The sequence below is a fragment of the Lithobates pipiens genome, unplaced genomic scaffold (assembly GCF_037356315.1).
Source record: "Lithobates pipiens isolate NorthernLeopardFrog02 unplaced genomic scaffold, aLitPip1_a1.2 Scaffold_1, whole genome shotgun sequence".
Lineage (NCBI taxonomy): Eukaryota > Metazoa > Chordata > Amphibia > Anura > Ranidae > Lithobates > Lithobates pipiens.
In genome coordinates this window covers 239,711,114-239,731,481 of record NW_027507685.1, presented here as the reverse complement: position 1 = coordinate 239,731,481, position 20,368 = coordinate 239,711,114, and the positions used below count along the sequence as shown (strand labels likewise).

Sequence of the window (20,368 nt, the reverse complement as noted above, 5' to 3'; positions counted from 1 at the left end):
TTGTCACAGGGTGATTTAAAAAATGACAGGCAGAGGAAGAGGCAGGCCCTTCCGCAGGGGTGGTAGGGGTAGGGCAGGAGCAACAGCCTTGAGCCAAAGTGAGAAGTTGCAGAAGGTGCGTTCAATTACTTTAAAGGACGCACCAGACTTGGTTGAGTGGCTCACTCAGCCTTACTCTTCTGCACCCTCCTCATCCTCTCGATCTGCACCCTCTTCTTCACTCTCTGCTATGTGCACCCCCAAAGACACTACCACCAACAACACCACCAGCACATACCTTCCGTTTGAGTCACAGGAATTATTTTCCGATCCATATCAAGAGGACATTTCTGATGCGCAGCCACTCTTGGTATTGGATCAGGAAGATGAGGTAGCAACAAGCGCTACTCAGGAGTCTGACGACAGTACCCAGATCAGCCCAAGGAGGAGGTTGGTCCCCGGTGTTGCTGCCTACTCCGAGATCTCTACTTATAGCGGTGGGGAAGGTGACGTTGATGATGACGTGTCTAGTGATGTCACGTGGGTGCCCACAAGAGAGGAAGAGGAGGGGAGTTCAGAGGGAGATATGGACCAGCAGATAGGGAGGAGAAGCAGGACTAACTTACATTGCACAGGAGGGACAAAGCAGACTGCAAATGTATCAGGAGCGAGTCATCGACCATGTACGGTCACATCTGGCGCTCCCAGGACACCGGCACATGGCTCCGCAGTGTGGGCTTTTTTTAAGGTGTCCGCTGCTGACAATAGCGTTGCCATCTGCAATCTTTGCAGTCAACGCGTTAGTCGCGGTAAGCCCAACACTCACCTAGGGACGACCGCCTTAAGAAGGCACATGAGCAGCCATCACCGAGCCCAGTGGGAGCAACGGAACACACAAAGCCACACTGCAGGCTCTCACCGTCCAGCCTCGTCTTCTACTTCTCCTTCTCCTCTCTCCTCACAATTGTCCTCCACTCCACCTTCCATCACGCCAAGCTCACGTTTTTCTGCAAAAAGGCAGGCTTCCGTGGGCCTAATGTTTGAGCGTAAAAAAATGATGACGCCGGATAACCCTCTTGCCCAACGGTTGACGGCTGGCTTGTCAGAACTGATAGCCCGCCAACTACTGCCATATAAACTGGTGGACTCGGAGGCCTTTCGCAAATTTGTGGCCATTGGAACACCACAATGGAAGGTCCCAGGAAGGAAGTATTTCTCAGAGAAGGGCATCCCAGAGCTTTATGGCCATGTTCAGCGGCAAGTGAATGTATCTCTGGCACACAGTGTCGGTGCCAAGATACATCTGACCACAGACACATGGTCTAGCAAACACGGGCAGGGAAGGTATATCAGTTTTACTGCCCACTGGGTGAACCTTCTGACGGCCGTCAAGCATGTAACCCGTGGCACCCGTGTAGATTTGGTTTTACCGCCACGGATTGCATGCAGGCCTGACTCTTCTTCTCCTCCTCCTACTCCATCCTCCTCCCTCTCCTCCTCAGCTGCCTCCTCCTTTTCCGCTGCTAGCGTCTCTTCCGCTGCACCGCCCAAGCTCCCCAGAACCTATTCCACATGCCAGGTGAGACGTTGCCATGCCGTGCTGCCTCTGTTGTGCCTGGAAGCAAAGAGCCACACTGGCCCGGCACTCCTTTCAGCTTTGCGTTCACAGGCAGATGAGTGGCTAACACCGCTCAATTTGACAGTTGGTAAAGTGGTGTGTGACAACGGTGCCAATCTGCTTAGCGCATTGAAACAGGGCAAAATCACGCACGTGCCATGCATGGCACACGTCTTAAACTTGGTCGTGCAGCGATTCCTTGTCAAATACCCTGGGGTCCAGGACATCTTGTGGCAGGCAAGGAAAATCTCGGCCCATTTCAGAAGATCTTACACGGCCATGGCTCGCCTTGCTGACATTCAGCGGCGACACCATCTGCCGGTCAGACGTCTTATTTGCGATTGCCCGACGCGATGGAACTCAACCTTCTATATGCTTGATAGGCTGCTCCAGCAGAAACGTGCAGTTAACGTCTACCTGTATGAACTCTGCGAAAGAAACGGTTCTGGGGAGCTGGGGTTTTTTTCACCGCGCCAGTGGCTGCTCATGCGCGACGCATGCAGACTTCTGCGCCCATTTGAGGAGATCACCAAACTGGTCAGTCGCAGCCATGGCGCCATCAGTGACATGGTACCTTATGCCTTCTTTATGGAGCGTGCATTGCGTCGTGTCATTGATCAGGCTGTGGAGGAGCAGGAGCGGGAAGATGAGGAAGTCGCAATGCTGGATGAATTCCCAGGGGGGGCTACTCTATCTGAGACAAGTCAACAACAGGAGTCTGATGAGGAGTCAGAGGAGGATGGTGCCGGGGCGGATGAGCAGGAGCAAGAAGAGCATGCTTTAAACCTTTCTGGGATCCCTGTTGTGCGAGGATGGGGAGAGGAGAATGAAGAGGACGACATTATCCTGGATGATGAGCAGGAGCCAGGCCACCACACCGCTTCCACTTTAGTGCAAATGGGGGCCTTCATGCTCCAGTGTTTTAATAGGGACCCCTGTATAAAAAGCATAAGGGTCAAGGACCAGTACTGGGTGGCAACGTACTTAGACCCCCGGTACAAACACAAAATGGCGGAAATGTTACCACCGTCGCAGAGGGCTGTCAGAATGCAGCACTTCCAGGCCTTGCTTCGAGAAATGCTGCATTCTGCTTTTGCGTGCGCTGGCAGAGGAGCAATTCCCACTCCCAGAGAAGGATTTGCAGGTACCAATCCAACAGCGCCTGCAAGAAGAGGCCGGTTTGAAGATGTGTTGGTGACTTCGAATATGAGGTCATTCTTTCAGCCGATCCATCGACAGGTGTCATCCGGATCCAGCATCACGGAACACCTAGACCGTCAGGTGTCCGACTACATTGGGTTAACGGCCGATGTGGAGGCTCTGAGGAGTGATGAACCCCTGGACTACTGGGTCGGCAGGCTTGACCTCTGGACAGAGCTTGCCCAATTTGCAATCGAACTGTTGGCTTGCCCCTCATCCAGTGTCCTGTCCGAAAGGACGTTCAGCGCAGCAGGGGGGATCGTGACCAATAAGCGTACTCGCCTAGCTCACGACAGTGTAAACTACCTCACATTTCTAAAAATGAATGAGGCATGGATCTCGGAGGAATTTAACACATGTGACCAGTAGACCATGTATATGTCTATAAACAATTTTTTTAATCAAGCACACAGACCTTCTTTCTTCATTTGGCTCACTTTCTTGTCCCAAAAAAGCACACCGTACTATATGCCCCTACCCTCCTCTTTGAAGAGGTTGAGCGGTGTCATATTTCTACTGGGGCTGCTTATGATATCCCTGTGCTGTGCTGACTTCCTCCTGGGGGTTCTTATTATGAGGGGATCACACTATCCCTGTGCTGTGCTGACTTCCTCCTGGGGGTTCTTATTATGAGGGGATCACACCATCCCTGTGCTGTGCTGACTTCCTACTGGGGCTGCTTACGGTGCTGCTGTCAGTGCTGTATATCACGGTGCTGATGTCAGTGCTTAATGTCACGCTTCTGATGTCAGTGCCCTCTATCACGGTGCTGCTGTCAGTGCTGTATATCACGGTGCTGCTGTCAGTGCTGTATGTCACGCTTCTGATGTCAGTGCTTAATGTCACGCTTCTGATGTCAGTGCTGTATGTCACGGTGCTGCTGTCAGCGCTGTATGTCACAGTGCTGCTGTCAGTGCTGTATGTCACGCTTCTGATGTCAGTGCTGTATGCCACGGTGCTGCTGTCAGTGCTGTATGTCACGCTTCTGATGTCAGTGCTTAATGTCACGCTTCTGATGTCAGTACTCTATCACGGTGTTGCTGCCAATGCTGTATATCACGGTGCTGCTGTCAGTGCTGTATGTCACGCTTCTGATGTCAGTGCTTAATGTCACGCTTCTGATGTCAGTGCTGTATGTCACGGTGCTGCTGTCAGCGCTGTATGTCACGGTGCTGATGTCAGTGCTGTATGTCACGGTGCTGCTGTCAGTGCTGTATGTCACGCTTCTGATGTCAGTGCTTAATGTCACGCTTCTGATGTCAGTACTCTATCACGGTGTTGCTGTCAATGCTGTATGTCACGGTGCTGGTGTTAATGCTTTATGTCACGCTGCTGATGTCAGTGCTCTGTATTACGGTGCTGCTGTCAGATGCCTCTATCACGGTGCATGTGTCATTCCGGTATGTCACGCTGCTGGTGATCATCTCCTGCACCCTCTTGTTTGCCTACCCTGGTCCCTGACCTTCCCTCTCCTCCATTGCCTTCATTAGCTCCATAGTCCTGAATTGTCAGAACAATTTCCCAAATAAAAAAAGAATGCTTGTAGTTATCGATCCCAAATTCACCTCATACATGTATTATATCATTGTCCAGGTGGTGGGAGTACGTTTTCCCTCCTAATAAATACCACGTGGCTGCAAATTCGACATGAAGGTTTGAAACGTTCGCCTCCCATTGAAGTCAATGGAGCCCGCGGCGAACGTTCGGTTTCGCGAACGTTTGGTCCCGTTCGCGTTTCGCGTTCGCGAAACGTCCCATCGGAAGTTCGTCCATCACTAGTCCTCATGTGCAGCGATGTCACTCATCCAAGCTCTTAGCTTTCTTCTTTTAATAAAGCACTTTACTGCTACATTTAGCTGTGCCCTTTATGTTTGATTGTTATTGCAGTTGGAGATTTTACAGTCTTCAAAGGATGCCGTAGGACTGTGGAAATATAGTGCTCATGTCAATGTAAAGCTTTGTGTTAGTGTTGAATAGTGATGGACGAACTTCCGACGGGACGTTTCGCGAAAGCGAAACGCGAACGGGACCAAACGTTCGCGAAACCGAATGTTCGCCGCGGGCTCCATTGACTTCAATGGGAGGCGAACGTTTCAAACCTTCATGTCGAATTTGCAGCCACGTGGTATTTATTAGGAGGGAAAACGCACTCCCACCACCTGGACAATGATATAATACATGTATGAGGTGAATTTGGGATCGATAACTACAAGCATTCTTTTTTTATTTGGGAAATTGTTCTGACAATTCAGGACTATGGAGCTAATGAAGGCAATGGAGGAGAGGGAAGGTCAGGGACCAGGGTAGGCAAACAAGAGGGTGCAGGAGATGATCACCAGCAGCGTGACATACCGGAATGACACATGCACTGTGATAGAGGCATCTGACAGCAGCACCGTAATACAGAGCACTGACATCAGCAGCGTGACATAAAGCATTAACACCAGCACCGTGACATACAGCATTGACAGCAACACCGTGATAGAGTACTGACATCAGAAGCGTGGCATTAAGCACTGACATCAGAAGCGTGACATACAGCACTGACAGCAGCACCGTGACATACAGCACTGACAGCAGCACCGTGACATATAGCGCTGACAGCAGCACCGTGACATACAGCACTGACAGCAGCACCGTGACATACAGCACTGACACAAAGAAGCGTGACATACAGCACTGACAGCAGCACCGTGACATACAGCGCTGACAGCAGCACCGTGACATACAGCACTGACAGCAGCACCGTGACATACAGCACTGACAGCAGCACCGTGACATACAGCACTGACATCAGAAGCGTGACATTAAGCACTGACATCAGAAGCGTGACATACAGCACTGACAGCAGCACCGTGATATACAGCACTGACAGCAGCACCGTGATAGAGGGCACTGACATCAGAAGCGTGACATTAAGCACTGACATCAGCACCGTGATATACAGCACTGACAGCAGCACCGTAAGCAGCCCCAGTAGGAAGTCAGCACAGCACAGGGATGGTGTGATCCCCTCATAATAAGAACCCCCAGGAGGAAGTCAGCACAGCACAGGGATAGTGTGATCCCCTCATAATTAGAACCCCCGGGAGGAAGTCAGCACAGCACAGGGATATCATAAGCAGCCCCAGTAGAAATATGACACCGCTCAACCTCTTCAAAGAGGAGGGTAGGGGCATATAGTACGGTGTGCTTTTTTGGGACAAGGAAGTGAGCCAAATGAAGAAAGAAGGTCTGTGTGCTTGATTAAAAAAATTGTTTATAGACATATACATGGTCTACTGGTCACATGTGTTGAATTCCTCTGAGATCCATGCCTCATTCATTTTTAGAAATGTGAGGTAGTTAACACTGTCGTGAGCTAGGCGAGTACGCTTATCGGTCACAATCCCCCCTACTGCGCTGAACGTCCTTTCGGACAGGACACTGGATGAGGGGCAAGCCAACAGTTCGATTGCAAATTGGGCAAGCTCTGTCCAGAGGTCAAGCCTGCCGACCCAGTAGTCCAGGGGTTCATCACTCCTCAGAGCGTCCACATCGGCCGTTAACCCAATGTAGTCGGACACCTGACGGTCTAGGCTTTCCGTGATGCTGGATCCGGATGACACCTGTCGATGGATCTGCTGAAAGAATGACCTCATATCCGAAGTCACCAACACATCTTCAAACCGGCCTCTTCTTGCAGGCGCTGTTGGATTGGTACCTGCAAATCCTTCTCTGGGAGTGGGAATTGCTCCTCTGCCAGCGCACGCAAAAGCAGAATGCAGCATTTCTCGAAGCAAGGCCTGGAAGTGCTGCATTCTGACAGCCCTCTGCGACGGTGGTAACATTTCCACCATTTTGTGTTTGTACCGGGGGTCTAAGTACGTTGCCACCCAGTACTGGTCCTTGACCCTTATGCTTTTTATACGGGGGTCCCTATTAAAACACTGGAGCATGAAGGCCCCCATTTGCACTAAAGTGGAAGCGGTGTGGTGGCCTGGCTCCTGCTCATCATCCAGGATAATGTCGTCCTCTTCATTCTCCTCTCCCCATCCTCGCACAACAGGGATCCCAGAAAGGTTTAAAGCATGCTCTTCTTGCTCCTGCTCATCCGCCCCGGCACCATCCTCCTCTGACTCCTCATCAGACTCCTTTTGTTGACTTGTCTCAGATAGAGTAGCCCCCCCTGGGAATTCATCCAGCATTGCGACTTCCTCATCTTCCCGCTCCTGCTCCTCCACAGCCTGATCAATGACACGATGCAATGCACGCTCCATAAAGAAGGCATAAGGTACCATGTCACTGATGGCGCCATGGCTGCGACTGACCAGTTTGGTGATCTCCTCAAATGGGCGCAGAAGTCTGCATGCGTCGCGCATGAGCAGCCACTGGCGCGGTGAAAAAAACCCCAGCTCCCCAGAACCGTTTCTTTCGCAGAGTTCATACAGGTAGACGTTAACTGCACGTTTCTGCTGGAGCAGCCTATCAAGCATATAGAAGGTTGAGTTCCATCGCGTCGGGCAATCGCAAATAAGACGTCTGACCGGCAGATGGTGTCGCCGCTGAATGTCAGCAAGGTGAGCCATGGCCGTGTAAGATCTTCTGAAATGGGCCGAGATTTTCCTTGCCTGCCGCAAGATGTCCTGGACCCCAGGGTATTTGACAAGGAATCGCTGCACGACCAAGTTTAAGACGTGTGCCATGCATGGCACGTGCGTGATTTTGCCCTGTTTCAATGCGCTAAGCAGATTGGCACCGTTGTCACACACCACTTTACCAACTGTCAAATTGAGCAGTGTTAGCCACTCATCTGCCTGTGAACGCAAAGCTGAAAGGAGTGCCGGGCCAGTGTGGCTCTTTGCTTCCAGGCACAACAGACGCAGCACGGCATGGCAGCGTCTCACCTGGCATGTGGAATAGGTTCTGGGGAGCTTGGGCGGTGCAGCGGAAGAGACGCTAGCAGCGGAAAAGGAGGAGGCAGCTGAGGAGGAGAGGGAGGAGGATGGAGTAGGAGGAGGAGAAGAAGAGTCAGGCCTGCATGCAATCCGTGGCGGTAAAACCAAATCTACACGGGTGCCACGGGTTACATGCTTGACGGCCGTCAGAAGGTTCACCCAGTGGGCAGTAAAACTGATATACCTTCCCTGCCCGTGTTTGCTAGACCATGTGTCTGTGGTCAGATGTATCTTGGCACCGACACTGAGTGCCAGAGATACATTCACTTGCCGCTGAACATGGCCATAAAGCTCTGGGATGCCCTTCTCTGAGAAATACTTCCTTCCTGGGACCTTCCATTTTGGTGTTCCAATGGCCACAAATTTGCGAAAGGCCTCCGAGTCCACCAGTTTATATGGCAGTAGTTGGCGGGCTATCAGTTCTGACAAGCCAGCTGTCAACCGTTGGGCAAGAGGGTTATCCGGCGTCATCATTTTTTTACGCTCAAACATTAGGCCCACGGAAGCCTGCCTTTTTGCAGAAAAACGTGAGCTTGGCGTGATGGAAGGTGGAGTGGAGGACAATTGTGAGGAGAGAGGAGAAGGAGAAGTAAAAGACGAGGCTGGACGGTGAGAGCCTGCAGTGTGGCTTTGTGTGTTCCGTTGCTCCCACTGGGCTCGGTGATGGCTGCTCATGTGCCTTCTTAAGGTGGTCGTCCCTAGGTGAGTGTTGGGCTTACCGCGACTAATGCGTTGACTGCAAAGGTTGCAGATGGCAACGCTATTGTCAGCAGCGGACACCTTAAAAAAAGCCCACACTGCGGAGCCATGTGCCGGTGTCCTGGGAGCGCCAGATGTGACCGTACATGGTCGATGACTCGCTCCTGATACATTTGCAGTCTGCTTTGTCCCTCCTGTGCAATGTAAGTTAGTCCTGCTTCTCCTCCCTATCTGCTGGTCCATATCTCCCTCTGAACTCCCCTCCTCTTCCTCTCTTGTGGGCACCCACGTGACATCACTAGACACGTCATCATCAACGTCACCTTCCCCACCGCTATAAGTAGAGATCTCGGAGTAGGCAGCAACACCGGGGACCAACCTCCTCCTTGGGCTGATCTGGGTACTGTCGTCAGACTGCTGAGTAGCGCTTGTTGCTACCTCATCTTCCTGATCCAATACCAAGAGTGGCTGCGCATCAGAAATGTCCTCTTGATATGGATCGGAAAATAATTCCTGTGACTCAAGCGGAAGGTATGTGGTGGTGGTGGTGTTGTTGGTGGTAGTGTCTTTGGGGGTGCACATAGCAGAGAGTGAAGAAGAGGGTGCAGATCGAGAGGATGAGGAGGGTGCAGAAGAGTAAGGCTGAGTGAGCCACTCAACCAAGTCTGGTGCGTCCTTTAAAGTAATTGAACGCACCTTCTGCAACTTCTCACTTTGGCTCAAGGCTGTTGCTCCTGCCCTACCCCTACCACCCCTGCGGAAGGGCCTGCCTCTTCCTCTGCCTGTCATTTTTTAAATCACCCTGTGACAAAACTCTTAGTCCCTATACTGCTGAAGGACTGCTGCAGTATAGGGCAGCGGTCAGCAGTGGTGCACCTCAACCCTATCTATTGTGGACCGATAGCGGTCCTTACAGAACAGCAGACTGTACCGCACTCAAGCCTATGTACCGTAGCACCCTATACCAAGTTACCAGTCCTTATAAGAACTTTTGTGGACCAAGCAGGTTGTGTATTAGTGTTTAGCAGACTGTACGTCAGTCCCTATACCGCTGAAGGACTGCTGCAGTATAGGGCAGCGGTCAGCAGTGGTGCACCTCAACCCTATCTATTGTGGACCGATAGCGGTCCTTACAGAACAGCAGACTGTACCGCACTCAAGCCTATGTACCGTAGCACCCTATACCAAGTTACCAGTCCTTATAAGAACTTTTGTGGACCAAGCAGGTTGTGTATTAGTGTTTAGCAGACTGTACGTCAGTCCCTATACCGCTGAAGGACTGCTGCAGTATAGGGCAGCGGTCAGCAGTGGTGCACCTCAACCCTATCTATTGTGGACCGATAGCGGTCCTTACAGAACAGCAGACTGTACCGCACTCAAGCCTATGTACCGTAGCACCCTAGACAGACCAAGTTACCAGTCCTGATAAAGAGCTTTGTGGAACAAGTGAGTTGTGAATGTTTAGCAGACTGCAGCAGAAGGGCAGCAGTCAAGTATAATATTCTTTCTATATTTGGAAGAAAGAATATTATACGTGTACAAGCCTATTACCGTACCACTGATACCAGTCCTGAAAAGAACCTTTGTGGAACTAATAGTAACAGCAAGTCTTTAAACTGACCCTCACTGCCTGACAACACTGCTTCCTTCCTGTCCCTATACAAAGTGGCAAAAAACAGTAGACTAGAACGATTAGTGGTTATGAAACAGCTCTTTTGTGGACCTGATAGTAACAGCTAATGATGAAAGACTAATCTTGCTGTCCCTGTAGCATACACCGCCCTTTCCCTTTCTCTAAACTGACAAAAGACACTCAGGCTGCTGCAAGAATCAGTAGCACAGCAAACCTATAAACACCTAACACCTATACCAGTCCTGAAAATAACTTTTGTGTACCAAATAGCTAGTGGTTTATCTCTCCCTACTCCACACAGGAACCTTTCCCTATAGTAACAGAAGAAAGAATGTAAAATGGCCACCGGATCGGGTGTATTTATAGGTTAGGGGGAATGTCCAAGTGTGCATGTGCTGTCATGTCTCAATTGGCTGTCCTGTACCACATGATAAACGTGTCACCAAAGGTTAAAGTTCTTTTACACATTAAACACGTAAGTTCGCTGGGGCGAACGACGGGAAAAGGCGTGCGGACCTCGAACGACCGAAATTCGCCGCGAAACGACCGCCGGGCGAAACGTTCGTCCATCACTAATGAGGACCGGTTGGTTGGAAATTTTTGTAGGATGTTAATGATATGCTCAAATTAGTCCTATACTTTGTGAGTATTCCAGAATATTTTAATAAATCTTGAAAGTACTTTTACATACTACACCATGAGGCGTGTTTTTCTCCTTTTCACACACATGCGTGGTGATCTGACCTTTGGAGAGGCAATCCTAGAGGGGATACCAATATTTAGCCATAACCTATGTGAAGTCTATTAGGATCTTGACCATGTCTGGTGGAGGACTGAGCACTGTTAGACCAATTATAACTTGGTGGTCTAATTCTGGGGGTAAGCCCAGTGTGCTGTGGTGTTGGTGGAGGATCTTTTCACCACTCATAGAAGAACATTTGATATACACCTGAGGTGCTGTCTATACCTTGGATCTTTACAGATATCTTTGAAAGACTTCTTTATATTTAAAAGCACTGCGTTTTATTTCTAGAAAAAGTTAGATGCCAAGGAGTAGCCTGGTAATGGACCCGCCCCAAGTAGGGGCTCCTTTACTGCTGGCCTGAAACCAGTACCAGCCCTGCAATGCACTATGGATTGAGATCCGGTGACTGTGGAGGCCATTGGAGTACAGTGACTTTATTCTCATGATCAAGGAACCATTTTGTGATTTTGAGCTTTGTGGCATGGTGCATTATCCTGCTGGAAGGAGCCAACAGAAGATGGGTACACTGTAGTCATAAAGGGATGGACATGGTCAGCAAAAGTACTCAGGTAGGCTGTGCCATTTAAACAATGCTCAATTGGTACTAATCGGCCCAAAGTGTGCCAAGAAAATATCCCCCACAACATTACACCGCCACCAGCCTAAACCGTTGATACAAGTGTTGCGATGACCCTTTGGACAAGGTGTCTGTCATGTACAAATTTAGTTTTTTACCTCAGAAGGGGTTCTGAGGGTTGATTGTGTAGGTTTAACTTTGACATCAGTTTGGCTGGGTGTTAGAGTTCTGCCTGGTCTTGTGTACAGTTAAGTGCACATGACAGGCTAGAACTAGGCCTGGTTGGACGCTTTGGGTATCAGCGTTCCTCGGAGCCAATCAGTGGGTGCGCCTGGCCCCGCTGAGGAGTTGAGGTCACGTGTTCGGGGTTTGTTCGTGAGGCGATAGCCGCCTGTTCCTGGTTCTGAAACGGGGTAGCTCCCCGAGGGGACTCGGTCACGGAAGCATGTGTCGCTCCGCAACATGCTTCGGTTGTCTAACCCCAATAGACCCGCCTGGTCTGGGGTAGGGATCCGTCTGTTCCCGAGTCTCGGAAACCGGCTGGTTCGAGGCGCAGAAACTGAGGGAGGATTCAAGGCGTCCGGGTGTGCTCTCGGCTTGGAGGGGCACCACAGCTTGTGTAAGTGACCAGGGAGGACTCTTCAGAGGAGGGCCAACAAGCTGGCATCCTAAGAAGTGCCTGGTTGTTGGGTTGTGAAGGACACTAACGGATCCATGCTTTTCCAGTACTGCCAAGGAGACAGAGAACGTTCCAGGTACTGAGAAAAGGTTCCTGTTCACTTTCTATTACAAATTTATCAAGGTCAGAGGTTTCACAAGTTCTGGATCAAAGTGCTGACTGCCATAATCTCTGGCTAGAGATTTGTTCAGCTTTGAAGCACCCAGCTGCGAGTGGCTACTCTCTGGGTGGTATTAGAGACTTTCTGCTAATTATTAGTTCAAGGTGCCTGAGTTTCTTCACCCTTGCCCTCTGTTCCCATATGAGACTGTGTTTTTTGGATGTTACCCCTGCAAATAAAAATAAAAACCTTTCTAAAGGACTTTTATGGTGTCAGCATCCAAAGTTGTTGGGTACTAACCCTGGGAACCCCTAGACGTGGAAGAACAAGACAAGCGGAGGTAACCGGTAAGCCCAAAAGTCAAGGCCGCCCTGCCAAGGGTTATGGCCGCTACACAAGGCAGGATGGATCTGACCCTACCATCTAAATGTCAGACCAGGCAACAATTTTGATGAGTGTGTGTGAATTGTAGCCTGAGGCCGCGTACACACGCGGGGACTGTTCGCTGAAACTTTGTTCGTCAAACAGTTGCCGCAACAGTCCGCTCAAAATTTGCATGAGCGAACTTGCCCACACACGGCACTTTTTGAGCGGACTGTTTCAGCGGACTGTTTGCCAAACAGTTCGCTCAACTTTAGAAATGAACGGACTCGCCCACATAAGGCGGAGGCAAGTCCGCCCATTTCGAGCGCGTGTACAGGTAGGCGGGGCCCGCGACGGAGACGTCGCTGGACCCGCTGCCTGGAATGGACTTAAAGGGACACCCAACGCCGAAAAAAATCGGCGTGGGGGTTCCCCCAAAGTCCACAACAGACCCTTGTCCGAGCACGCTACCCGGCCGGCCAGGAAAGGGGGGCGAGCGAGCGCACCCCCTTCTGAGCCGTACCAGGCCGCGTGCCCTCAACATGGGGGGTGCCTTGGGGAAGGGGGGGCCGCGCGGCCCCCCCACCTCAAAGCACCTTGTCCCCATGTTGATGAGGACAAGGGCCTCTTCCCGACAACCCTGGCCATTGGTTGTCGGGGTCTGCGGGCTTATCGGAATCCGGGAGCCCCCTTTAAGAAGGGGGCCCCCGGATACCGGCCCCCCACCCTATGTGAATGAGTATGGGGTACAATGTACCCCTACCCATTCACCTGTAAAATAAAAGTACCCAAAAAAAAAACACAACACACGAGATAAAATATTTTATTGCACAGCTCCGGGGGTCTTCCGTCTTCGGGGGTCTTCTCCGGACTCCTCCGCTATCTTCTTGTAGCTCTTTTGCTAGCGGAGGAGTCCGGCTTTCTTCCTCCCCGCCGCCGGCCTCTTCTCCCGACTTCGGGGGTCTTGTCCCCCTCTTCGGTTCTTCTGCCGGGCCACCGCGCCTTCTTATAGCTCTTTTAGAGGCGGTGGCCCGGTCTTCTGTCGCCGCTGTCGCCGCCTTCCGTTCTTCTTCTTCTTCTTCTTCTTCTTCTCCAGGAGATGTTGACACGACGATCTCTCCGGCCGGAATGCCAGAGCCGCGCTGTGCTGCCACTTATATAGTGCCAATGGGGCGGTGTCACATGGTATATGTCACATGGGTTGGTCACATGGGTTGATGTCACATGGGGACTATGACATCGTAAGGGGGCGGGGTCACCATGTGACATCAACCCATGTGACCAACCCATGTGACATATACCATGTGACACCGCCCCATTGGCACTATATAAGTGGCAGCACAGCGCGGCTCTGGCATTCCGGCCGGAGAGATCGTCGTGTCAACATCTCCTGGAGAAGAAGAAGAAGAAGAAGAAGAACGGAAGGCGGCGACAGCGGCGACAGAAGACCGGGCCACCGCCTGTAAAAGAGCTATAAGAAGGCGCGGTGGCCCGGCAGAAGAACCGAAGAGGGGGACAAGACCCCCGAAGTCGGGAGAAGAGGCCGGCGGCGGGGAGGAAGAAAGCCGGACTCCTCCGCTAGCAAAAGAGAAGATAGCGGAGGAGTCCGGAGAAGACCCCCGAAGACGGAAGACCCCCGGAGCTGTGCAATAAAATATTTTATCTCGTGTGTTGTGTTTTTTTTTTGGGTGCTTTTATTTTACAGGTGAATGGGTAGGGGTACATTGTACCCCATACTCATTCACATAGGGTGGGGGGCCGGTATCCGGGGGCCCCCTTCTTAAAGGGGGCTCCCGGATTCCGATAAGCCCGCCGCCCGCAGACCCCGACAACCAACGGCCAGGGTTGTCGGGAAGAGGCCCTTGTCCTCATCAACATGGGGACAAGGTGCTTTGGGGTGGGGGGGCCGCGCGGCCCCCCCTTCCCCAAGGCACCCCCCATGTTGAGGGCACGCGGCCTGGTATGGCTCAGAAGGGGTGCGCTCGCTCGCCCCCCTTTCCTGGCCGGCCGGGTAGCGTGCTCGGACAAGGGTCTGTTGTGGACTTTGGGGGAACCCCCACGCCGATTTTTTCGGCGTTGGGTGTCCCTTTAACTCCATTCCAGGCGGCGGTGCCCGCGACGTCTCCTTCGCGGGCCCCGCCTACCTGTACACGCGCTCGAAATGGGCGGACTTTTCTCCGTGCGGGAAAAGTGCTCATTTCAAAAGTTGAGCGAACAAGCCTACACACGCGGGAACTGTTCGCTGAAACAAAGTTTCAGCGGACAGTTTTTCGGAAATTCCGAAAAACCTTGTTCAGCGGACTGTTCGCTGAAACTGTCCCCTGAAAGCCCACACACGAGCGGACTGTCCGCTGAAACCTTGTTTCGGCGGACAGTTTCAGCAAACAGTCCCCGCGTGTGTACGCGGCCTTAGTTTCCTGTTATTAGCTGACTAGAGTGGCACCTGGTGTGGTCTTCTGCTGCTGTAGCCCATCTGCTTCAAGGCTCGATGTGTTGTGCATTCAGAGATGGTATTCTGCATACCTTGGTTCCAACGAGTGGTTATTTGAGTTACTTTTGCCTTTCTATCACCTAGAACTGCCCATTCTCCTCTCACCTCTGACATCAACAAGACATTTTCCTCCACACAACTCCGGCCCATTGGAAATGTTATCTTTTTCAGAACATTCTCTGTAAACCCGAAGATGGTTGTGTGTGAAAATCCCAGTAGATCAGACATTTTTGAAATATTCAAACCAGCTTGTCTGGTGTATATTTGGTCAGGGGACACACTGGGCATCTTTGCTGCCATGTGCTATGTGCTGGGTGCCCAATATGCCCCTGTGCCTTTAAGGAAGATTGGGCTACCTCCAGGCCAACCTGTCCCTTATCTATCCATTAGCATGCATGTACTCCCACTGTGAAGACTCTAAAATTTAGAAGGGTTAGGACTGCAAGTAATACAGGGTGCCATGAAGGGGCCTTGCAGCTTAAGCATGCGTTTGCAAATGTGTGCTAACTAAACCCCTGTTTTTAATGCATACTGTTGGACAGGTTAATTCGGTTGGTAAGCAGACTGGTTGGTAAGTTGAGCTGAGAATTTTCTTTCGTTCTGTGAAGGCCAGTTATAGGTGGGATAGGGGCCATCTGTTTGTTGCTCACCAAAGTTGCCCACTTTCTCCATGTCTCTATATACTTGCCATGGAGCAACTGGCAGTTGGAATTCACAAAAAACAGACATCTGTGCAATAATTTTAGGGTAAACACACCACAAATTGGGTCTATATGCAGACATGTTGCTATATATCTCAAACCCACAAGTTACCTTCCCTTATATTTTAACTGAATTAATTCGATTTGAAGCAAAGAGTAGCTTTAAGGTATTAGAGGTACTAAATGTTTCCATGAAAACAGAGGAACTAGGCTTGCTAGAGGAGAAATTTGTTTTCCATTGCCAAGACCAGGCACTTATGTATTTAGGAGTTCAAACCCTAGAGATCTTATAAGAATTTACGCCCTGAATTACCTGCCCCTTTTAGAACAAACTGTTATTCTTCGTAATGTAGTGCTACCCCCACTCGAGCCACTAGTAGTTTTGAGTCCTCTGTTCTCTCTAGCCTTAGGCAAAGCCTCACCACCGCTGACACCACCAAAATGCCTCGGCTGGGAACACCTTTTAGGAGAACAAGCAGACTGTATTGGCAGACCAAAATTGTAATATTACAAAGCAGTTCAGTATGTCAGTGTCAAGGCATGTAAACAGTACAGCACAAATACAATGCATATAATGCAAAGTGTAAAAAGTAACTCTCTGAATGAGAGTGCACAAGGGTGGGTGAATGTGGAACAATAATAACCCTACATGGGTACCATCCCAAAGAAAAGATACAAAATCAGGGGTAAAGGTAAAGTGGGGTGGGACTTTGTGTGTACCTCTGTAGGGTATGAATAAAAAAAAAATATTACAAATTTAAAATATATATTCAAACTTTATTTTTCATCTATTAATTAAAAACATGTTACAGTTGTAAAGATACAGTTACTGTTATGTTGGTCCAGGATGTGCTGATCCTGGTGCGATGGATCAATTATATGGCCTACGGATTTCATGGGAAACACGGCTTTGTCAGGACCTTAGCCCTTGTACAGACGGTCGGACATTCTAACAACCAAATCCGACGGATTTTGCCCAAAACTGTTGCATACACACGGTCTGACAAAGTTGTCGGAAAATCCGATCATTCAGAACGTGATGGCGTTATTTCGTTACAACGAGACTACGTTCAAGCTAGTAGCCAATAGCTTTGATGTAGGAATTTGATCTGAGCATGCGTGGCACTTTGTCCGATCGGAATTCTCTACACATGATCGGAGTATGTCCGATCGGAGCATTTTGTCAGAAAATTTTACCAACACTTTGGAAAACTTGGTCCGTCGGATACTTCGACGGAAACAGTCCGATGGAGACCACACACAGTCGGAATATCCGACAAAACGGTCCGAACGGACACATTCCGTCGGAATCTCTGACCGTGTGTACAATGGCTTAGAGTAGCACAAACACAATGAAAGTATTATAGTAACCTAACAATACAATATTGACAACGTTATAAAACAGTATTAACAAATATTGACATTCTTTATATGTAATTTCTAAAACAGTGTGTGTTTGTGGAGCATTCACAATTGCCCAAATAGTATTATAATGGGAATAATATAGCATAAAACTCTATGACAGAACAGTATTGCATACAGTTTATTTGATGTCCAGCAATATCTCATAAACCAAGGGCAAACCAGGAAAGCTGAGAAATCGATTATAGAACGTATATATAATATAGATGTATACTGAATTAGTTTATCTATTTATTTACCTTCAAACTGTTAGCCCTTGTACACACGGTCGGATATTCCGATGGAAAATGTCCGATCGGACTGTGTTGTCGGATAATCCAACAGTGTGTGGGCTCCATCGGACTGTTTCCGTCTGAATATCCGACGGACAAAGTTTGAGAGCTTGGCTATAAAATTTTTCAACAATATGATCCGATCGGACTTTGTCTGATCGTTTGTAGAGAATTCCAATCGGACAAAGTGCCACGCATGCTCAGATCAAATTACGAGACCAAAGCTATTGGCTACGAGCCTGAATGTAGTCCGAACGTCATCACGTTCTGAATGATTGGATTTTCTGACAACTTTGTCCGACCATGTGTATGCAACACCAATTTCGGACAAACGGATTTTGTTGTTGGAATGTCCGACCATGTGTACAAGGGCTAAGACTTAGCATGTTGGTCCAATGGGAGAAGAAACCTGGGGAGCCTGTGGGGATGACCTCCTGGTACTCACTGGGGTAGCAGAGCAGACTCATATTTGTACAGTAAATAATAAGTGTGCAAAAGAAGGGTGATGTGATAAAAATAAAAAAAGCAAGGGGGGCCTAGATGTTATAGGCTCTTACCTGATATTAAAAGGGAAACCCAGATATGATAAAAAAAATATTTCAAAGGAATAAATACAAGTATTGTGGGTCAGGAAGGTACTAGGTAGCTAGAGATGTAAAGTAAACCACTCTATCTTTGAATCCCAAACCTCTGAGATGGTATATGTCTGAGAAAACTTCGATATGATCTGATAGAGGTTATGCCCCAAGTAACTGAAAAGGTTTAAAAGAGGTTTAACATGTCCCCCATTAAGTTAATAAGTGTTAATCTAGGTTTAGATATATAAAACAAGATGTTATCGGTATATGCTGACACCTTATGTTCTTCATTTCCTATCCTTGCCCCCCCCCCCCATGCCTGCACTGTTCCATATAGTTACCAGAAAACGTTCCAATGAAAGTACTGTACATACAGGAGGGGCGACAGTGGGCATCCTTGTCTTGTTCCGTTGAACATCTCAAAAGGTGATGACATTCTCCCAGTAACTTTAACCAACGCTGTGGGGTGATTGTATCGGTTTTTAATCCATTGGGTCATTTTTGGTCCTATTCGCAAGTTTTCTATCATTTCCATCATGAATCCTCAGTCTACCCTGTCAAAAGCCTTTTCCACATCTATTGACAGGATTAGTAGCAGGGATTTCCCACTTCTTTCCTTTTGTAACAATAACAATGTTCTTATCCCATTATCTTTCTCTTCCCAGTATAAACCCCATTTGTACCACATGGATCCACTCCGGCATTTACTTCTTTAATATTGTTGCTAGCACTTTAGCAAAAAGTTTAGTATCAGAATTTAACAATGCTATTGGTCTATAGTTGGAACATAGTGTAGCATCTTTTCCCTCTTTGGGTATAACCATAACATATGCCCACAGGGACTTTCCCCTCACCTCCTCCCCCTCGGCCCAAGTCATTCAGATATTCACATAATTTTGGTAATTGTTGTTTCTTAAATTTTTTATATCTTATTGTAAATACATCAGACCCCAGGCTCTTCCCTACTGCTTTATTATTTATTGCTGTTCTGATCTCCTCATATGTTATTTGATCTTCCAAGGCCTGTAGTTTTTCCATTGAAACTTTTGGTTGTTTTGCTTTTTTTAAATATTCCTGTATTTTTTGTCTCTTTTTGTTTCTACTTCTCGTGTCTCCTTCTCCCATATGAATAGAGAGCACTGTATTAACTTTGGAAAACTTTTCCAATTACTGATGTTTCTTATACCATTTCTCCTATACTGTATTTTATCTTTTCTATATAATTTTAATATTTTTAATATTTTATAGTTTTGGCAAGATATTTTCCTGGTTTATTCCCCCATTTATACCTGTCTTTCACCAGTTTATTAAAAACTTTTCTTGTTCCCTGCTCCAACAAGTCTCTTAGATGATCTCTTTTAGTTGTTAATTTTTGATGTATTTCAACATCTAGACTCTTTTTATGCGTCTGTTCCAGTTCATGTATTTCTTTTATTATAATTTCCATGTCTCTTGATCTTTCCTTCTTTTTCCTGGCTCCTATAGAAATCAGTATACCCCTGATATATGCCTTATGCGCTTCCCATATTGTAGCCTTTGAGACCTCCAGGGACCCATTAAACAGAAAATATTGTTCTATTTATTTATTTTTATTTTTGTTTCCACATCTATATTGTGTCAGATCTTCAGTCAATCTCTATTTATTTATCCTATTCTGGGTCCCCTTGGGCCTCAACTCCACAATTACTGATCTGAGAGTGTTGTTATTTCATTGGATGAATTAACTACTGTCTCCAAAAGTCTATGCTCCACCAGAATATAATCTAATCTTGAGTATGTATTATACACTGAGGAATGGAATGAATAGTTTCTTGCCCTTGGATGTTGGGCCCTCCATACATCCACCAACTGGCATTGATGTCATTTTTTCTTTATCATTCTTAGTTGGTAATTTCCAGTCCCCTATGCATTTGACGTACTGTCTATTTGAGGATCCAAACAAAAGTTAAAGTCTCCTGCCAAGACTATATTGCCTTTTATAAAGTCCATTATTTAAATTCAAGATCTCTTTCAAATAGCTTTTGTAGTAAACACTAGCCAGTGTACACTCCATCCCCTGTAAGTTTCCTTTCAAAAATAGTTAACGTCCTTCTGGATCTACTTTCCCATCTTCCAATACAAAGCTTACATCTTTTGCCATTCCTATTGCTACCTTTTCGCTCTTCTTGTAGGGGAGTCTCCATTGTCCGATATTGGATAGAATATTGAGTATAGTTTTACATTTGTATTTTGTGCTATATGAGTTTCTTGTAAAAATATAATGTTTGCAGAGTACCTTCCAATTTCATTTAGTACCTTGTACCCCTTTTCTGGAGTATTTAACCCTTGTCATAGGTTAAGCAGTTTAACAACATCATCCTAATTCTATCTCTTC

The 20,368-nt window shown here is 48.2% G+C and overlaps 1 protein-coding gene across 1 annotated transcript in view; it reads right to left on the bottom strand.

Annotated features, from left to right (window-relative positions):
- Nucleotides 1-19,441, bottom strand: part of LOC143987804 (olfactory receptor 8D1-like) — a 43,905-nt gene extending 24,464 nt beyond the window's left edge. Inside the window, exon 1 of the mRNA XM_077486849.1 lies at nucleotides 19,284-19,441. Coding sequence (XP_077342975.1) covers nucleotides 19,284-19,441 — 158 coding nt within the window. The remainder of the gene's footprint in view (nucleotides 1-19,283) is intronic.
- Nucleotides 19,442-20,368: the final 927 nt, after the last annotated feature.